The 12,714-nt window shown below is 36.1% G+C and overlaps 2 protein-coding genes and 1 long non-coding RNA gene across 3 annotated transcripts; 1 reads left to right on the top strand and 2 right to left on the bottom strand.

Annotated features, from left to right (window-relative positions):
- The first annotated feature begins 2,165 nt into the window (after positions 1–2,165).
- LOC124209922 lies at positions 2,166–2,921 on the top strand. The gene is made up of 2 exons (XR_006881103.1): positions 2,166–2,251; positions 2,562–2,921. It is a non-coding gene; the product is annotated as an uncharacterized LOC124209922 (long non-coding RNA).
- Positions 2,432–3,441, bottom strand: LOC124209921. The gene is made up of 3 exons (XM_046608167.1): positions 2,943–3,441; positions 2,750–2,875; positions 2,432–2,681 (listed from the first exon to the last, which is right to left on the bottom strand). Exons 1-3 carry the CDS (start codon positions 3,397–3,399, stop codon positions 2,530–2,532), a joined length of 735 nt encoding a protein of 244 aa, XP_046464123.1. The 5' UTR covers positions 3,400–3,441; the 3' UTR covers positions 2,432–2,529.
- Positions 3,442–5,488: 2,047 nt separating this feature from the next.
- Positions 5,489–7,874, bottom strand: LOC124209920 (nucleoprotein TPR-like). The gene is made up of 7 exons (XM_046608166.1): positions 7,822–7,874; positions 7,577–7,751; positions 6,524–7,500; positions 6,247–6,465; positions 6,011–6,187; positions 5,826–5,949; positions 5,489–5,765 (listed from the first exon to the last, which is right to left on the bottom strand). Exons 5-7 carry the CDS (start codon positions 6,097–6,099, stop codon positions 5,529–5,531), a joined length of 450 nt encoding a protein of 149 aa, XP_046464122.1. The 5' UTR covers positions 6,100–6,187; positions 6,247–6,465; positions 6,524–7,500; positions 7,577–7,751; positions 7,822–7,874; the 3' UTR covers positions 5,489–5,528.
- Between the last annotated feature and the right edge of the window lie 4,840 nt (positions 7,875–12,714).

The following is a 12,714-nucleotide window of genomic DNA, read 5'->3' as shown; positions in this document are numbered from 1 at the left end:
CCTTGCTGTTGTCCAAAAAATAGATAGCAGCAAATAATTGGATCTGGCAAAGGCATAAATATGGCAATATCTTGAAGATTTACAAAACCTCGACAAGGAAAAGTCAATGTGAACAATATAAACCTTAAAGAACACAGTTATTTAAAAAAAATGTAAAATAACTACCTTGCAATAAAAATGATTTCGCTTCAGAAGACATAGGTTGTGAACTTGCATTATTGGATTAGACCACTTTATTTCTATTGTCAAGAACTGAAGAGCACCTAGTTGGCAGCTTGTCCATTTCTCCAGCCATGTTTTTAAAGTCCTTCAGAAATTTATCGGATGGATTGGCTTAGCTGTTCTTGACTGCAATATTCTTATTTGGAGACACGGCTTGGCTGTTTGGGCTGACAGTGAAACTAAAATAGACAGGAATAACAATAACAAGTAGCACCTCTAATCATTAATTGTATAATGCACTTGAAACACAATGCTGCTTGTTGTTTTAATTGATTTTGTTTCAGTAATCAGCTGCTCGATCGCTCGAAAAAAGAAATGTTTTTGTCAAATTTTCCCCCAATTAAACTTGAATTCAATTCTGAAATATTCAGGATTTTCATTTCTTTGTTTTTTTGTTTTGATTTGTTTTTACTTTTTAATTTGCACCGCTGAGGCGCTGAAAATATTTTGAAAACGTATCGTAATCGAATTATCGTGCGATTCTTTAGCAGACAAGCAATCATTTATTTATTCAAAGTCCACATTCCTCAAGACGCACGTTGGTCGCTCTAACGTAAATCATGCGTATATGTAGGCAAAAAATCGTGTGGATTGGAATATCTTTCTCCATGTAGCAGTATTATCAAAGATTTAGAATGGAAAAGGCAATTAGTAATTGCCCACAGTGTAGAGAACTCTATCCGAGTAGTTGTAAGTTGATTTTCTTTTTCCCAATTTTGAACAAGAGGGTTTACTAACACAATTTCTTTTTTTTTCAGTACCCAAAACAAGTCATTATATAAGATGTGGTTTGCCATTGACTTAACATTGTGGTCATGTTGTTTGCTATCAATGTATAGTTTCTAAAAGATCTCACCCAAAACATCATGGCACTGTATCCTCTAATAATGGCACTGACTCCACCACTATCAGATGTGCAGTCTGTAAATTTGTGTCTGTTATTCCACACGAGGCTGTTCAAAATGTACTGGGAGTTATCAATTGCTACCAATTGGGCCTGATTCAGCTGGATGAGCTGGTGATCAATATGGCAGTGGAAAACATTGGCTTAAAAGGTAGCTTCTCGTAAACAAAATTGTGAACCCCCTCCTGTATTATTGTTGTTATGTTATATAGATGGATCTAGAGGATTATTTGTCCCCTGTTGCCCAGAATTGGTTGTGGAAAGACCCCAGCTGCTTAATTCCCCAGGATAATGCCCCATTCACAACACCCTTAATAGACTTCTGCATGCTACAGCGATGAACTTCTGTTGTGTGGGCGTTGTAGGATATCTTGCCATCTTGTCCATGATCTTGTCAGGTTGTTAGACAGGAACAAAGAGAAGCTAGAACGTTTCTATGAGGTGGCTGATGAAGCGGTGAAATTGGTCGGCAATATGAAGAAAACATGCAGTTACATCTAAGGTCAATCTGAGCGCGTTAAATTACAGTACGACCTAGGCCTACTCATCAAACACGGGTGAGTTTATTCGGTCGATGATATTGACACCACTTTCTGTTGTCAATTAGGTTTTTTTTTAGGCTATTGACAACCTATCCACTTGGTGGCGCTGCTTGAGTGACTGACGGCAAAAACATGAATGTGCACGAGAGTGCTTTGCATTGTGATATGTTAGTTACAGATTTGTTTTTTTTTTCCTTCGTTGAAGGATTTCAGTTTAACCTGAATCAATTGTTTATTTCGACTTTCGACAGATTGTACAGGTATAATTGCTTGATTGTGGTTTTTTTTAATGGCTTGACAGCTGTAGTGATGCCACAATTGGCATGACTCACAGAAAATCCAAGGTTCTTTTTTGGTGCCTTCAGGTTTGCGGCAAGTTGGACAGATGTATTCCAGTGTTGTTTGATTTTGTTCATGAACTAGTGATAAATTGGAATAGTATCTTTTTAAATTAGTGATAAGATTATTTTTACTGTTTGTCATTAGTTGTTTCCATCCTTCTTCAGTGAATAGGTTTTCAAATGATTGTAATACGCTTTGCACATCATCTTCGAGAACTGCTGTACTCATTTGGCTGGCATGGGTGAGATGTTTTTGATCAGCTTTTTGTTGGTTGAGTAACAGGTAGTTAGCTTTCTCTTTTCCTGTTATCCATGAAAGAAACACTATAAGAATAGTAATTCTTAGAATAAAATGTATAGAATTTTCAAATTATAATGTAGTTTATACTTCTATTTTTCTCGTGTGATTTTTTTTTCAGGAATGGTTTGGGACTGTACTTGTATTTATCAAGCTTTTTAGTTGTTCTTGGTTTACCCTGTCGTCTTTTTATGTTTACAAGTTTCAATTGTTTTAGTTTCTTCAATCTTTCACTCTTTTTTTTTTGACGTCAGGTACGACTACGAGTTCATTCACTACTTCTGTGATTTGTTGAACCTCTGTTTCCATTTGCTGTTGTTCATCTATATTATGCTGATTGGAATTTAGTTCTTTCGCCATTTTCGTGATGTCATCTGTAGTTGGAAAATGAGATTTCTTCAATTACATTAATGTTAAGTTATACACTTTTGCCACAGGTTACCTTCCATGTTTAAAGCTAGTTGTTTGTGTGTTTCGCATGCAGTGGAATTTGGTATGGCTATTTGCATAAATTGCTCATTCACAAGGTTGGTTGCCTCTTTCTCTTCTGTTGGTCTGATCTTTTCGTCTGTAATTGGAAAACGAAAAAGTTAAAAAAACCGGTTTGTAAGAAAGCTGTTTCTATTTTATTTTACTGAAGTTGATTGTGATGTTATTTTTCGCACACTCGATCAAGTGTTTCATGGCGTTCAGTTGCCCTTGGAATGCCGGAATCGGTAGATTTGTTAACGTATTTGCCCATTCTTTTGCTAATTCGTTAGCTTCCACCCATAATTGTTCTCTAGTGAAACTTTTTGCCTTTGTGCGTTTCATCTTTACTGTTATGGAGTCATTGGTGGGTTCCTCAATTTGGGAGGCTTCCTGACTTGGTATTTTTTCGACTTTCCAGCAGGAGTTAAAGGCTTGCTGTGGAAGACATATTTCCATTTCTGTTGCTACGTAAACGATGTGACTGCACGGAAGGCCGTAGCAGGTCATGAAGAAATGGCAGGTACATGATTGTAGGTTTCCTTTGATTTCATTTTCACCTTTGTTTGAAGTGACGCGATATACGTCGGCAGACTGAATACGGTAACAACTTAGTTGAAGCATTATTCCTTTTTTTAAATTAATTATACATGCATGTTACTTTGAAAATTCCGTAGGATGATGTTTTGTTCATAGCTATTTCAGCTTGTATTAGCTTCAGCGCATATGGAGTGATTACTTCTGAAAATGCTTTCAAAAGTGGGTGAGGCTTTGATGTAGGGAACTTTACTCTTGCTTCTCTTGCTTTTCTATCAGAATCCATCGTGCGAAGAGTAGAGATGTCAAGAAGAACTTGCACTATTTGGTGAAACTTTACTTGTCTGTGGTTTATGGTTTTCTTGATTGTTGAGTGAAATCTAAAAAAGTTATCGAGGACAAGAATATGAATTGATATACTAACACATTGATTATTGCTTTAGTAAATGCTACCTTTCAAGTCTGTTGGTTGTGTTGTTACCCTTGGTGAATAAAGTAGTGCGATATAAATCGCACCAAACTTTTCTTATGTTGAACCATTGTTTTTTGAAATAGTCTCCGAGATTGTCTTCTTCTGTTTTTTTTTTTTGAAATACACAATAAATCTTTGGATAATGAATAAGTTATTACAGAGGTATTGCTCCTCTTTTTTAATTTGTTCTTCAGATTCAGCATGCATTGCTCTCTGAAATGATTGATAAATTTCTTCTTGGTGATTTGTTTCCACTTTCGCTTTATTAAGTCTGGTGTCAACGGCGCAATCAACGTGAAATTGGCACAAGAGACTCGTAGCGTTTGGAAATACGGTTTTTATCCCAGCGAGTTCTGCACAGTCTTTATCGGTTAAAATTACGTTCGTTACAGACACATCGTTATTCTAATAAATAGGAGTGATGTTTAGTCATTATTCATTATTCCAATTTTTGAATTTAGTACGGAGTTTACCTCAGCGAACGTTCGAAGTGCTAGCGTAATAAAATCTGTTGTTTCTTGTTTCATCCATGCGTAGTAGATGGGCTGTCCAATTCCGTGGTTGTCTTCAATCAAAAGAGTATATAATGGCATGCCCTGAACGTTGGTGCAGTAAGTGCCGTCAAGTTGAGAGTTTGTCCATACAAACGATACAGTTCTTTTTATTTCGATAACCGGACGCAAATAAGGTTGATGTTGTTATCGTCATCATGAAATACTTTAACTAAATTTCGTGGATCCTTAGCATAGACATTTAACAGTTCAGCAGTGTGATGCCAATCATCTTGTTTAATACCTGGATCGTGGACGAAACGATTGTTGAACAAATTATGGTTTCTACAAATTATCATCATGTTTACCTTGAAGTTTGCATTTCATATTTTGGATATCTTTAGTAGATAAGGCTTCTCCGAACTCCAACATGAGATTTTTTCTGATATGATGTGGTTGTGCTCCAGTTAATAGAGCTGTTTGAGTGAAAGTTGAAGCCTCAGGATTTAGATTTCTGTAAATTTAAGTGATGGCACATGTATTTATTAGGTGATAGTTTAACGCATTCAACTATACTTACTTAGCTTTGCGATAGGTTTTGATGTCCTCAGAAGAGATTGGATGATTTTTGTGTTCCAGAAACAATGATGTTATTGTGAATTTTTCAAGACTTTGTTGATAAACCACACGGAAGAAAAAGGGGCACTCACACGCAAAAACATTTTGATTCGGTCGTTTTCCACTCCCACGATCACGATGTTTGCAGTGATGGCAGCATACAATTTTAGCGTTTTTGTACCGCCATTTCTCATCACAGATTTTTGATGCGGATTTCACTGTTTTGTTGTAAGTCTGTATTGTTTCGCTATTTACAATTTTGAGTGGATAGAAGAACTCGTTCTTCAGCCCGAGGAGAATTTTCGCATGACGACATGCATTTATAATGTATTGTAAATGGAAGAAAAAAATGTAACATGCATTGTGCAACATACACCAAAAGTGCTCCCTTTTTCCGTTTTGGAAAGCGTTTAACACGTATTCTACGTGCATGCACAGAACTGTTTTATTTTCATTTTTAAATGTGTTTTTAATACATTCATAATGCATGCTGAAAACGAACTTTTATTTGGCCTACAGATATGAAATTCCGCATATTTATGAATCGGATGTAGTTCTATTGGATTCAGAAATTTCGGCAAAAAAGACAAAAAGAAACAGATTTTGTCAACTTTATTTTATTTATTTCATCAACGTTACTTATAACATGCGACGTATAACATATAACTTATAACATTTAAACTCTCCACCGGTATAGTCGGAACATCGCAGCCTTCAGTCTCTTTATCAAAGCCGTCGATAGCTCTTAATTCAGCTAACTGTCCTTGAAGTGCTTGAATTTGACTGTCTAAAGCAGCCTCCTTTTCTTTCTTTTCTTTGAGGATACTATCTTCGCGTTGTCGAGCTATGGTTGGCGCTCGATCCTCGTGTTCCTGTTGAAAGAAATAAAAGAATTAATTTTCAAACACACGGAAAAAATTGTATTTCTTTACCTGAAGAATTTGATCTATGTAGTTATTCAATTTCTTATTCTCTTCCTCTTCAAATAGCATTTGCTCAGAAATAGACACATATTGACTATAAATCTGAGTTAGGGTCATTCCTGATTTTAACAACCTATTAAATGAATTCATTATATTAATTTACATTAAAAAAAATGGGAAACACATTCGATTACCGAGAAGCCGCAGGTGACATGGCTTCAATGTTTTCTTCTAGTTCTTCGAGTTCTAGCACTCTTGAAGTCTTCTCACGTCGTATGGTCATAATCTCTCTTGTTCTTGTTTCAAGTTCATCTTGCAGAAGCCTCTGTTGTCGAACAATAAGTTCCCGTTCTTGGTCCAGCCTTCTCTCTCTATACAAATTTTCAATTTTGATTTACCTTAATACAAGCTGTTAAAAATGTGAGCTTACTTGTATTCCAAAGTGAGTTGTTGGCTGTTAAGCTCTTCAGTTTTAATAAGGGCTTCAGATTTTTCTTTATTAGCATGAACAAGTTGATCAGTTAAAGCCTTGAGCTCCCCTGTAAGTCTACCCAGGCCGTCATTTCTTCTTGAAAGTAGAGAGTTAAGCCTATTTTTTTTCTAAAAGCGATTCCTTTTTTTCTTCCAATCTTGCTGCATAGCTTCAAGCCTAAAACAAAGATTGATTTTAAAATACGAATTACAAGAAAAATAGAAATATAGCTTACAAAGTAGGTTTTGATCCAACATTTTTGAGCTGATCTTGCGAGGAGGCAAGATTCCCATCTGTCAGATCTTGAATTAGACTCCTCTCTTCGTGCCCAATCTTGTAGTTGCTGAAGCTGTGAATCCAACTTTTTAGTTGGATGTTTTTTAAAAACATATTAAAGTAGGCTAAAAGTTACACAAATTCTTTTTCAAATTTACCAGCAACAGTTTGAAATGCCGTAAAACATTTTGCTGTCAACTTAACTAGCAACAGGTTAAGATCGTAGGCGAAAATATTTTCTGCACTGTTAGTCCATTATACACACACTAGTTCCAGGGAAAACTGAATTAGATAAAAGGCTAGAATGAATTCATTCTTCACAACTTTGTCAACTTAAATTGTTTAGTGGGGGTCTGCTTTCTGCTCCCGTAAATCAAAATATTAGAATTTTGTCACTTTGACATTTTACAAAACATGGCGGCCATTGCAAATAATTTGAGAAATGAATGACGCTAAACAGTAGACCCCGAAAAGAAAGTGCAAGACTAAATCTTTTTCAAAAAATGTGCTGTTAACGGAAAATTATATTGTTGTTGAAATTGAGAATCATAAAAAAGTCAAATTATTGTTTCAATTCACTATTGGTACTTGAAAAAATTAATGTAGAAAACCAAAAAGAAATAATTCACCAACAAACTAATACAATCACTTGAAAGAAATAATATTATGTTCTCCAATGCGCTTGTGATTATTCTCGATAATTTTCCAATGCCTGTAAGATTGCCTTAGTCCGCTGTTGCATCAGTAGGATGGCTTGGCTTTTTTCGCATTTCTTTTGAACAGAACTACTTTCCTCCTCCGATTCATTTACTGGCGTCATGTTCAACGACTTATAGTATTCACATTGATGCTGGCGCCTCGCTTCTTGGACGGCAAAAACAATCTTGGCCATTGAAGTGGTTTTGTTGTGTTTCTCTAAAACAGCCGTCATCACTGCTGTAAATGAAAGAACAAATCGAAAAATGGGCATTAAAACATTCGTTAGTAGGGTGCTATTGACCACAGTACAAACCTCCGAAAATTGAAAGAATGTTGACGAGAGGGCAAATACCCGGCCGCGAATCTTTGGTACGCGTCTTCCACTGCATCTTCGTGCAGATTTCACGGGTCATCAAGCAGTCCATTATTCTTTTAGCTAAAGTTGAACAGTACGAAATGTGACCGAGATCCGTAATTTGGACCGCGCACTAAATGTAAAGCAAAGTAAAATGATCTGACTGGCACAATGCGATGTAATAATATAATAATTAGACCTACCAGACTAACGGATAGATCCAAATCAATTAGAGCAGTGTTGAGTATCATGACGTTGAAACGAATAGTGCTTTCCCTTTTGAGAGTTTTCAAGGCTTTTTTCGACGGTGCTTACGTAGTGGTAATCTACAAGCCGAACAAATTCGAAACCGCTGTATCGAAAAGAGTAAATACCAATTACCAACAACATCGTGTGGAATGATAATTGAAAACAAATTGCAACTTACTATTGAAGCAAAGACTTTGAATAAGAAATCAAACAAACTTTTGCAATTGGTACATAGAGGTAATCGCTGGCCAAAAAAGCTTGTTTTTACTGATTTTGTTCTGAGTGATACGTTTCCCAACAACGTATTTTTATCAAATTCATTCGATGCCTTTGTATGCGTCGATATTGCTATTAAGAATGGTATTACCCAAATAATTGCACACAAATTTCTCGAGCTTGTCAATGCATTCACATATCCTTATATTTCTTCCCGGTTTCATATCTTTTCTGGTTCAAATCTGAGCAGTGTTACGTTTCCCATGCGCCCCTCTGACGTTTTTTGTAAAGTTTTCGCTATTCCATTAAACCCATCCCCCCCAATATCTTTTGAAAATATCGAGCTCATTTGGTATTTAGCTCCCTTACTACACACATATGAAAACCGCAATCAATAAACACTCCTAAAATCTTCCCGGTAATACCATATTGAAATAAACATGTAAGCATTAAGAAATGTTTGACTTCTTTGCGTGTCTTGATTTGAACTTGCTTGTATAAGTACTAATCAGTTTCAAGTTATAAACGCATTTATAAGAAACAAATCCACGCATTTTTTATAAATTTTGTAATTGAAAACATTGTGCAGCTTTATATCGTAACGATCAGTGTAGTGGTTTGAGTGTTGGGTTGCGGTGCATGAGTTTAACGTTCAAATCCTTCGTCCGTCTGAAATTTTCAACATTTAATCATTATGAAGAATTTAGAGTATTTTGAATGAAAGAGTAATAATGTGCGACTTTCATTTATTCTTATCTTTTATATATGCATATAAGTTACCAGTTTTGATTGCAGGAGTTGTTTTGTTGAAACTGTTGCAGTGGTTAGAGTGTCGTAAGATGGTAATGGCCTACGTTCGGTTTCTACTTCAGACAGTCAGGTTATTCTTGAGTCAACCAATATTGTTTGATTGACGACGATATGCGTCTTCCACAAAATAATTTTAAAGAGTTAAGACGGCCATTTTGACTAAAGGATCAACAGTTATCTCGTTTTGTGTGTTGTATTGTTTATCAATGTATATAAGCAATATGTGGTCTGGTTGGCATAGTGGTTATAGCTTCGGTTTGAGAAGGTAGGCAAAGCTCCTCGGTCTTAGGTTCGATTCCTGTCCTCGAAGTAGCTTTTTCAAAGTCTTTGAGTTATTTGGCCTTCCAAATGAACAGGATTTTTTTATTTTAGCCATACAATATTTGTAGCGAAAGCATTTATAAATACACAATTTTATGTTTTAACATGACTTTAAACGGATTCTGATTTTAGTTATTGGATACCATATACATTGCATTTTTCATCCGTCATTGAAACGGAAAATTCTTTTTCGCAGTCAGCGCCCTTTTTTCTAACCACTCCTCTTCAAAAACGGAGAATTCATTCCAATAATGAATTAAAATTGCGTTCTACATGCATGTGCTGATCCGACCGTATAACACAATGCGAAAATTCTCCTCGGGTAGTCATCAGAGTTTCAATTTCTTCAAAATTACTAAACGTTTTTCCGATTATCAAATCAAGTATTTGAACCATTTTAACAATTGTTTAATTGTAATTCAATGAAAACTAGGATACGGTGATCATTCTTTGTTTATATTCTAGATTTCAAAATGTATTCCTTCCACATTTAGCAACAACTGTGTTAGACTGCACAATTGTTATATGAGAGAAGACGTCTTGTGGTCGTCATTAATGAATGGCTTTAGACGTTAGTATTCTTAGAATTATTCATAGAAGAACGGGATTGCAAAACGAAAATAAGAAATGTGGGAAAATTAGTAATATTTCACTTGACTATAAAATGTAACGAGGTAATATTTAAAGAGAACACGATGGATTTATAGTTTTTTATGAACAAATTCTTAATTTTTTATTTTTCGACTTCTGTTGCTTTTCCGAATCAATCATTATGACAAGTTATTGGAATCCTTACTATTTCAGTTGTTTCGGGAAATGCGCATTTCAACATTCTTTGCCTTTTTTGAGTCGTCAGCCATTTGGTCGTAGAAACGTTCTCCCCTTTCGCTGGCTGAGATGATGTTGTTATATTGTTGTAGCAACATTATTGATATGGATTGCATTCCAAAACGCTCGATAATCTTGTCCATTTGTTGAATAGCATTATTGCGATCGTACATGATTTGCTGTAGAAGTTGCTTGGCCTTATTGGTGCGTAAATCCATCAGCTGACGATGCATTCTTCCTACGAGAAATCTAGGTTTTTCTTCTTGCCCAACTAGAATGGCTGCTTTCAGCGAATCTTCGTTTTTTCTCATCAGTTTCCAGATATCGTACGTGGAAATTCTTGTCGATTTTGTTCCAGCTATGTACTGTGAAATCATGTCCATCTAATTTGATATGTTTTTGAATACTGGATTAATCGCTCGATTTTTACAACAAACGAAATTATATTATTTTTGACCTCTTCCTCAAATGGGGTTGGTTCTTCGAGTCTGGAATCATTGCTGGAATCAATGCTGATGCTGCTAGAAACTTCACTTTCGGTATCGTCCTCACTTTCGTTGTGGTCATTGATGGCTAAGTCTGCCTGTGGAATGATGTGTAAGTCCGGATCAGCATCTATTACGTTCTGAACGTCAACGGCAATCTCACCAATCGGTTCTTCAATGTTCATGTTATCCCTTTCGATGTTGAGTGCGATAACGATGTCATCTAGATTATTAGAATGGTTTAACGCATTTTGACCAATTAAAACTCCATGGAGTTGCTCTTCGATTTCATTCTTTTTATTTAAAAGAGGATCCTCCTCTTCGTGAATACTCAATGGAGTCATTTTAGAAACGGAAATAAAAAAGAGACGCAAGTTTGTTTTGAAAATTGGAAATGCAAAGAGACGCAACTCACTAATTTTTTTGTTGGAAGCGCCAACTGTTCAGTCTTAGCTAAACGTTGACTATCGAATTCTTTGTTTCTACGTTGTAATTTCATCATATGATGAAAAGAAAAGCATATGCTTTTCTTCGTATGTGATCTCCTGGGACCAACGTCGGTCATTGCTTATTTGGAAGAAACATTAGTCTCATACATTGTTCACTGTTTCGCAACTGTTTGAATCCGCGTCTCAATAAGTTTGTGTCGTGTGACCAATTTCAAATTAACTCTCGTGATACAATGGCGGAATCATTGGATTTATCCATTCAAAGTCGTCGATTTCAATGTTTGTATCAACACGGTGGTTCGTTAATAGCCGCTTTTAACCTTCTAAAGTCTCTACCAACCGTAAGCTTTGCTTGCAGAAGTGACCGTGTTGTTTATATGGAAACTGTAAACAAAAGGAGAATTTCCTTTTTCTCGAGTATGAGTGATTTGTTTCTTGACGCTGAATGTGTGTCTCATTGTTCAATTAAAGCAGAAGATGTTATAGAATCTTTCGGAAAAGCAATGCGAGCTGCGGCTCGTGCTCAAGGTAATCAACCACAACATTTAGTTAGTCTCTATAATCAAGTCCGAGAAGGAGAAGTCCCGCTGAATTTCACCGGAGACATTGATTACATTGTAAACAAAGACAAATACGAGTTGGTAATATCTAATGCCTACATGGATAATAGTCGTCAGTCATACAGCCTCAATCTTCGGCCTTGGCAAAGGTGTGTTGTAAATGCCTTGTCCACCCAAAATGATCGTACTGTTTTGTGGGTGTTTGACTATGATGGAAATTCTGGCAAGACAGAGTTGAGTCATTATTTAATGTACAAATTGAATTATCAAATTCTGAAAGCAGCAGATTCTCGTGACGTTTGTGGTATGATCGAAAGTAATAGTAATGGATTTGTTTTTGATTTTGCTCGGAGTGATGTATCAAAAATTAATGATTTCTTCTCCCTGATCGAGGATTTAAAAGGTCGCTTTTTGATAAGTACTAAGTATAGAGGTTCTGTCAAGACCCCGCGTTCTAATACAGTGGTTGTGTTTGCCAATCAGTTACCAAATTTGGAATTACTTAGTATGGATCGTTGGTCATTTTCTCATCCTAAACTCGGGTAATTTTTGTATTATAATTTTGAATCGATATAATTCTATAACTTGTTTGATTTTTAGACATGTTGGTGTCAAATGTTCTGGTCAGAGTAACAAGGGATCGTTGTACAGTCCCCTCCATAAGTATGGGATCACCCCGCGCCGTTCCATAAGGCGGCGTGTATTTTTCATATGGGTTTTTCGGGTGGCAAAAATCGAAAAAATGACATAAATTCACCAAACTTGGGATTTATGTCATTTTACGTTTTTTCTATTGTCTGAATTTTTTTAAGATTTTTTCCCCTATTTTTTATGCCTAGAAAAGTGGCGCACAAAGTATCGGATCACTCCGACGCCGGACGTGTTGTCTTATGGCTCAAATGGGCTTTTCATATTGCTTTTTATATATTTAATTTTTAAGAAGGAATTATCTTTGGAACAACTTGTGTGCTGCATCTGCTGTTCCCTGGAAGCCAGAAGGGTGTACAATTCGGCAAAATGGCCTCGCAACTTTTAGACAAATAAAAAGGTCGGCTTTACATCCATCGCCCTACGGGACCGACCAATCACGTGATGATTATCAATAAGCTCATCAACTAGCACTACGAAAAGTCGACGACCGACTTATCCTACCAACAACAACAACAGCAGCAACAACA

The sequence above is a fragment of the Daphnia pulex genome, chromosome 12 (assembly GCF_021134715.1).
Source record: "Daphnia pulex isolate KAP4 chromosome 12, ASM2113471v1".
In the NCBI taxonomy this organism is placed as follows: domain Eukaryota; kingdom Metazoa; phylum Arthropoda; class Branchiopoda; order Diplostraca; family Daphniidae; genus Daphnia; species Daphnia pulex.
This window is presented reverse-complemented; position numbering and strand designations above follow the sequence as displayed.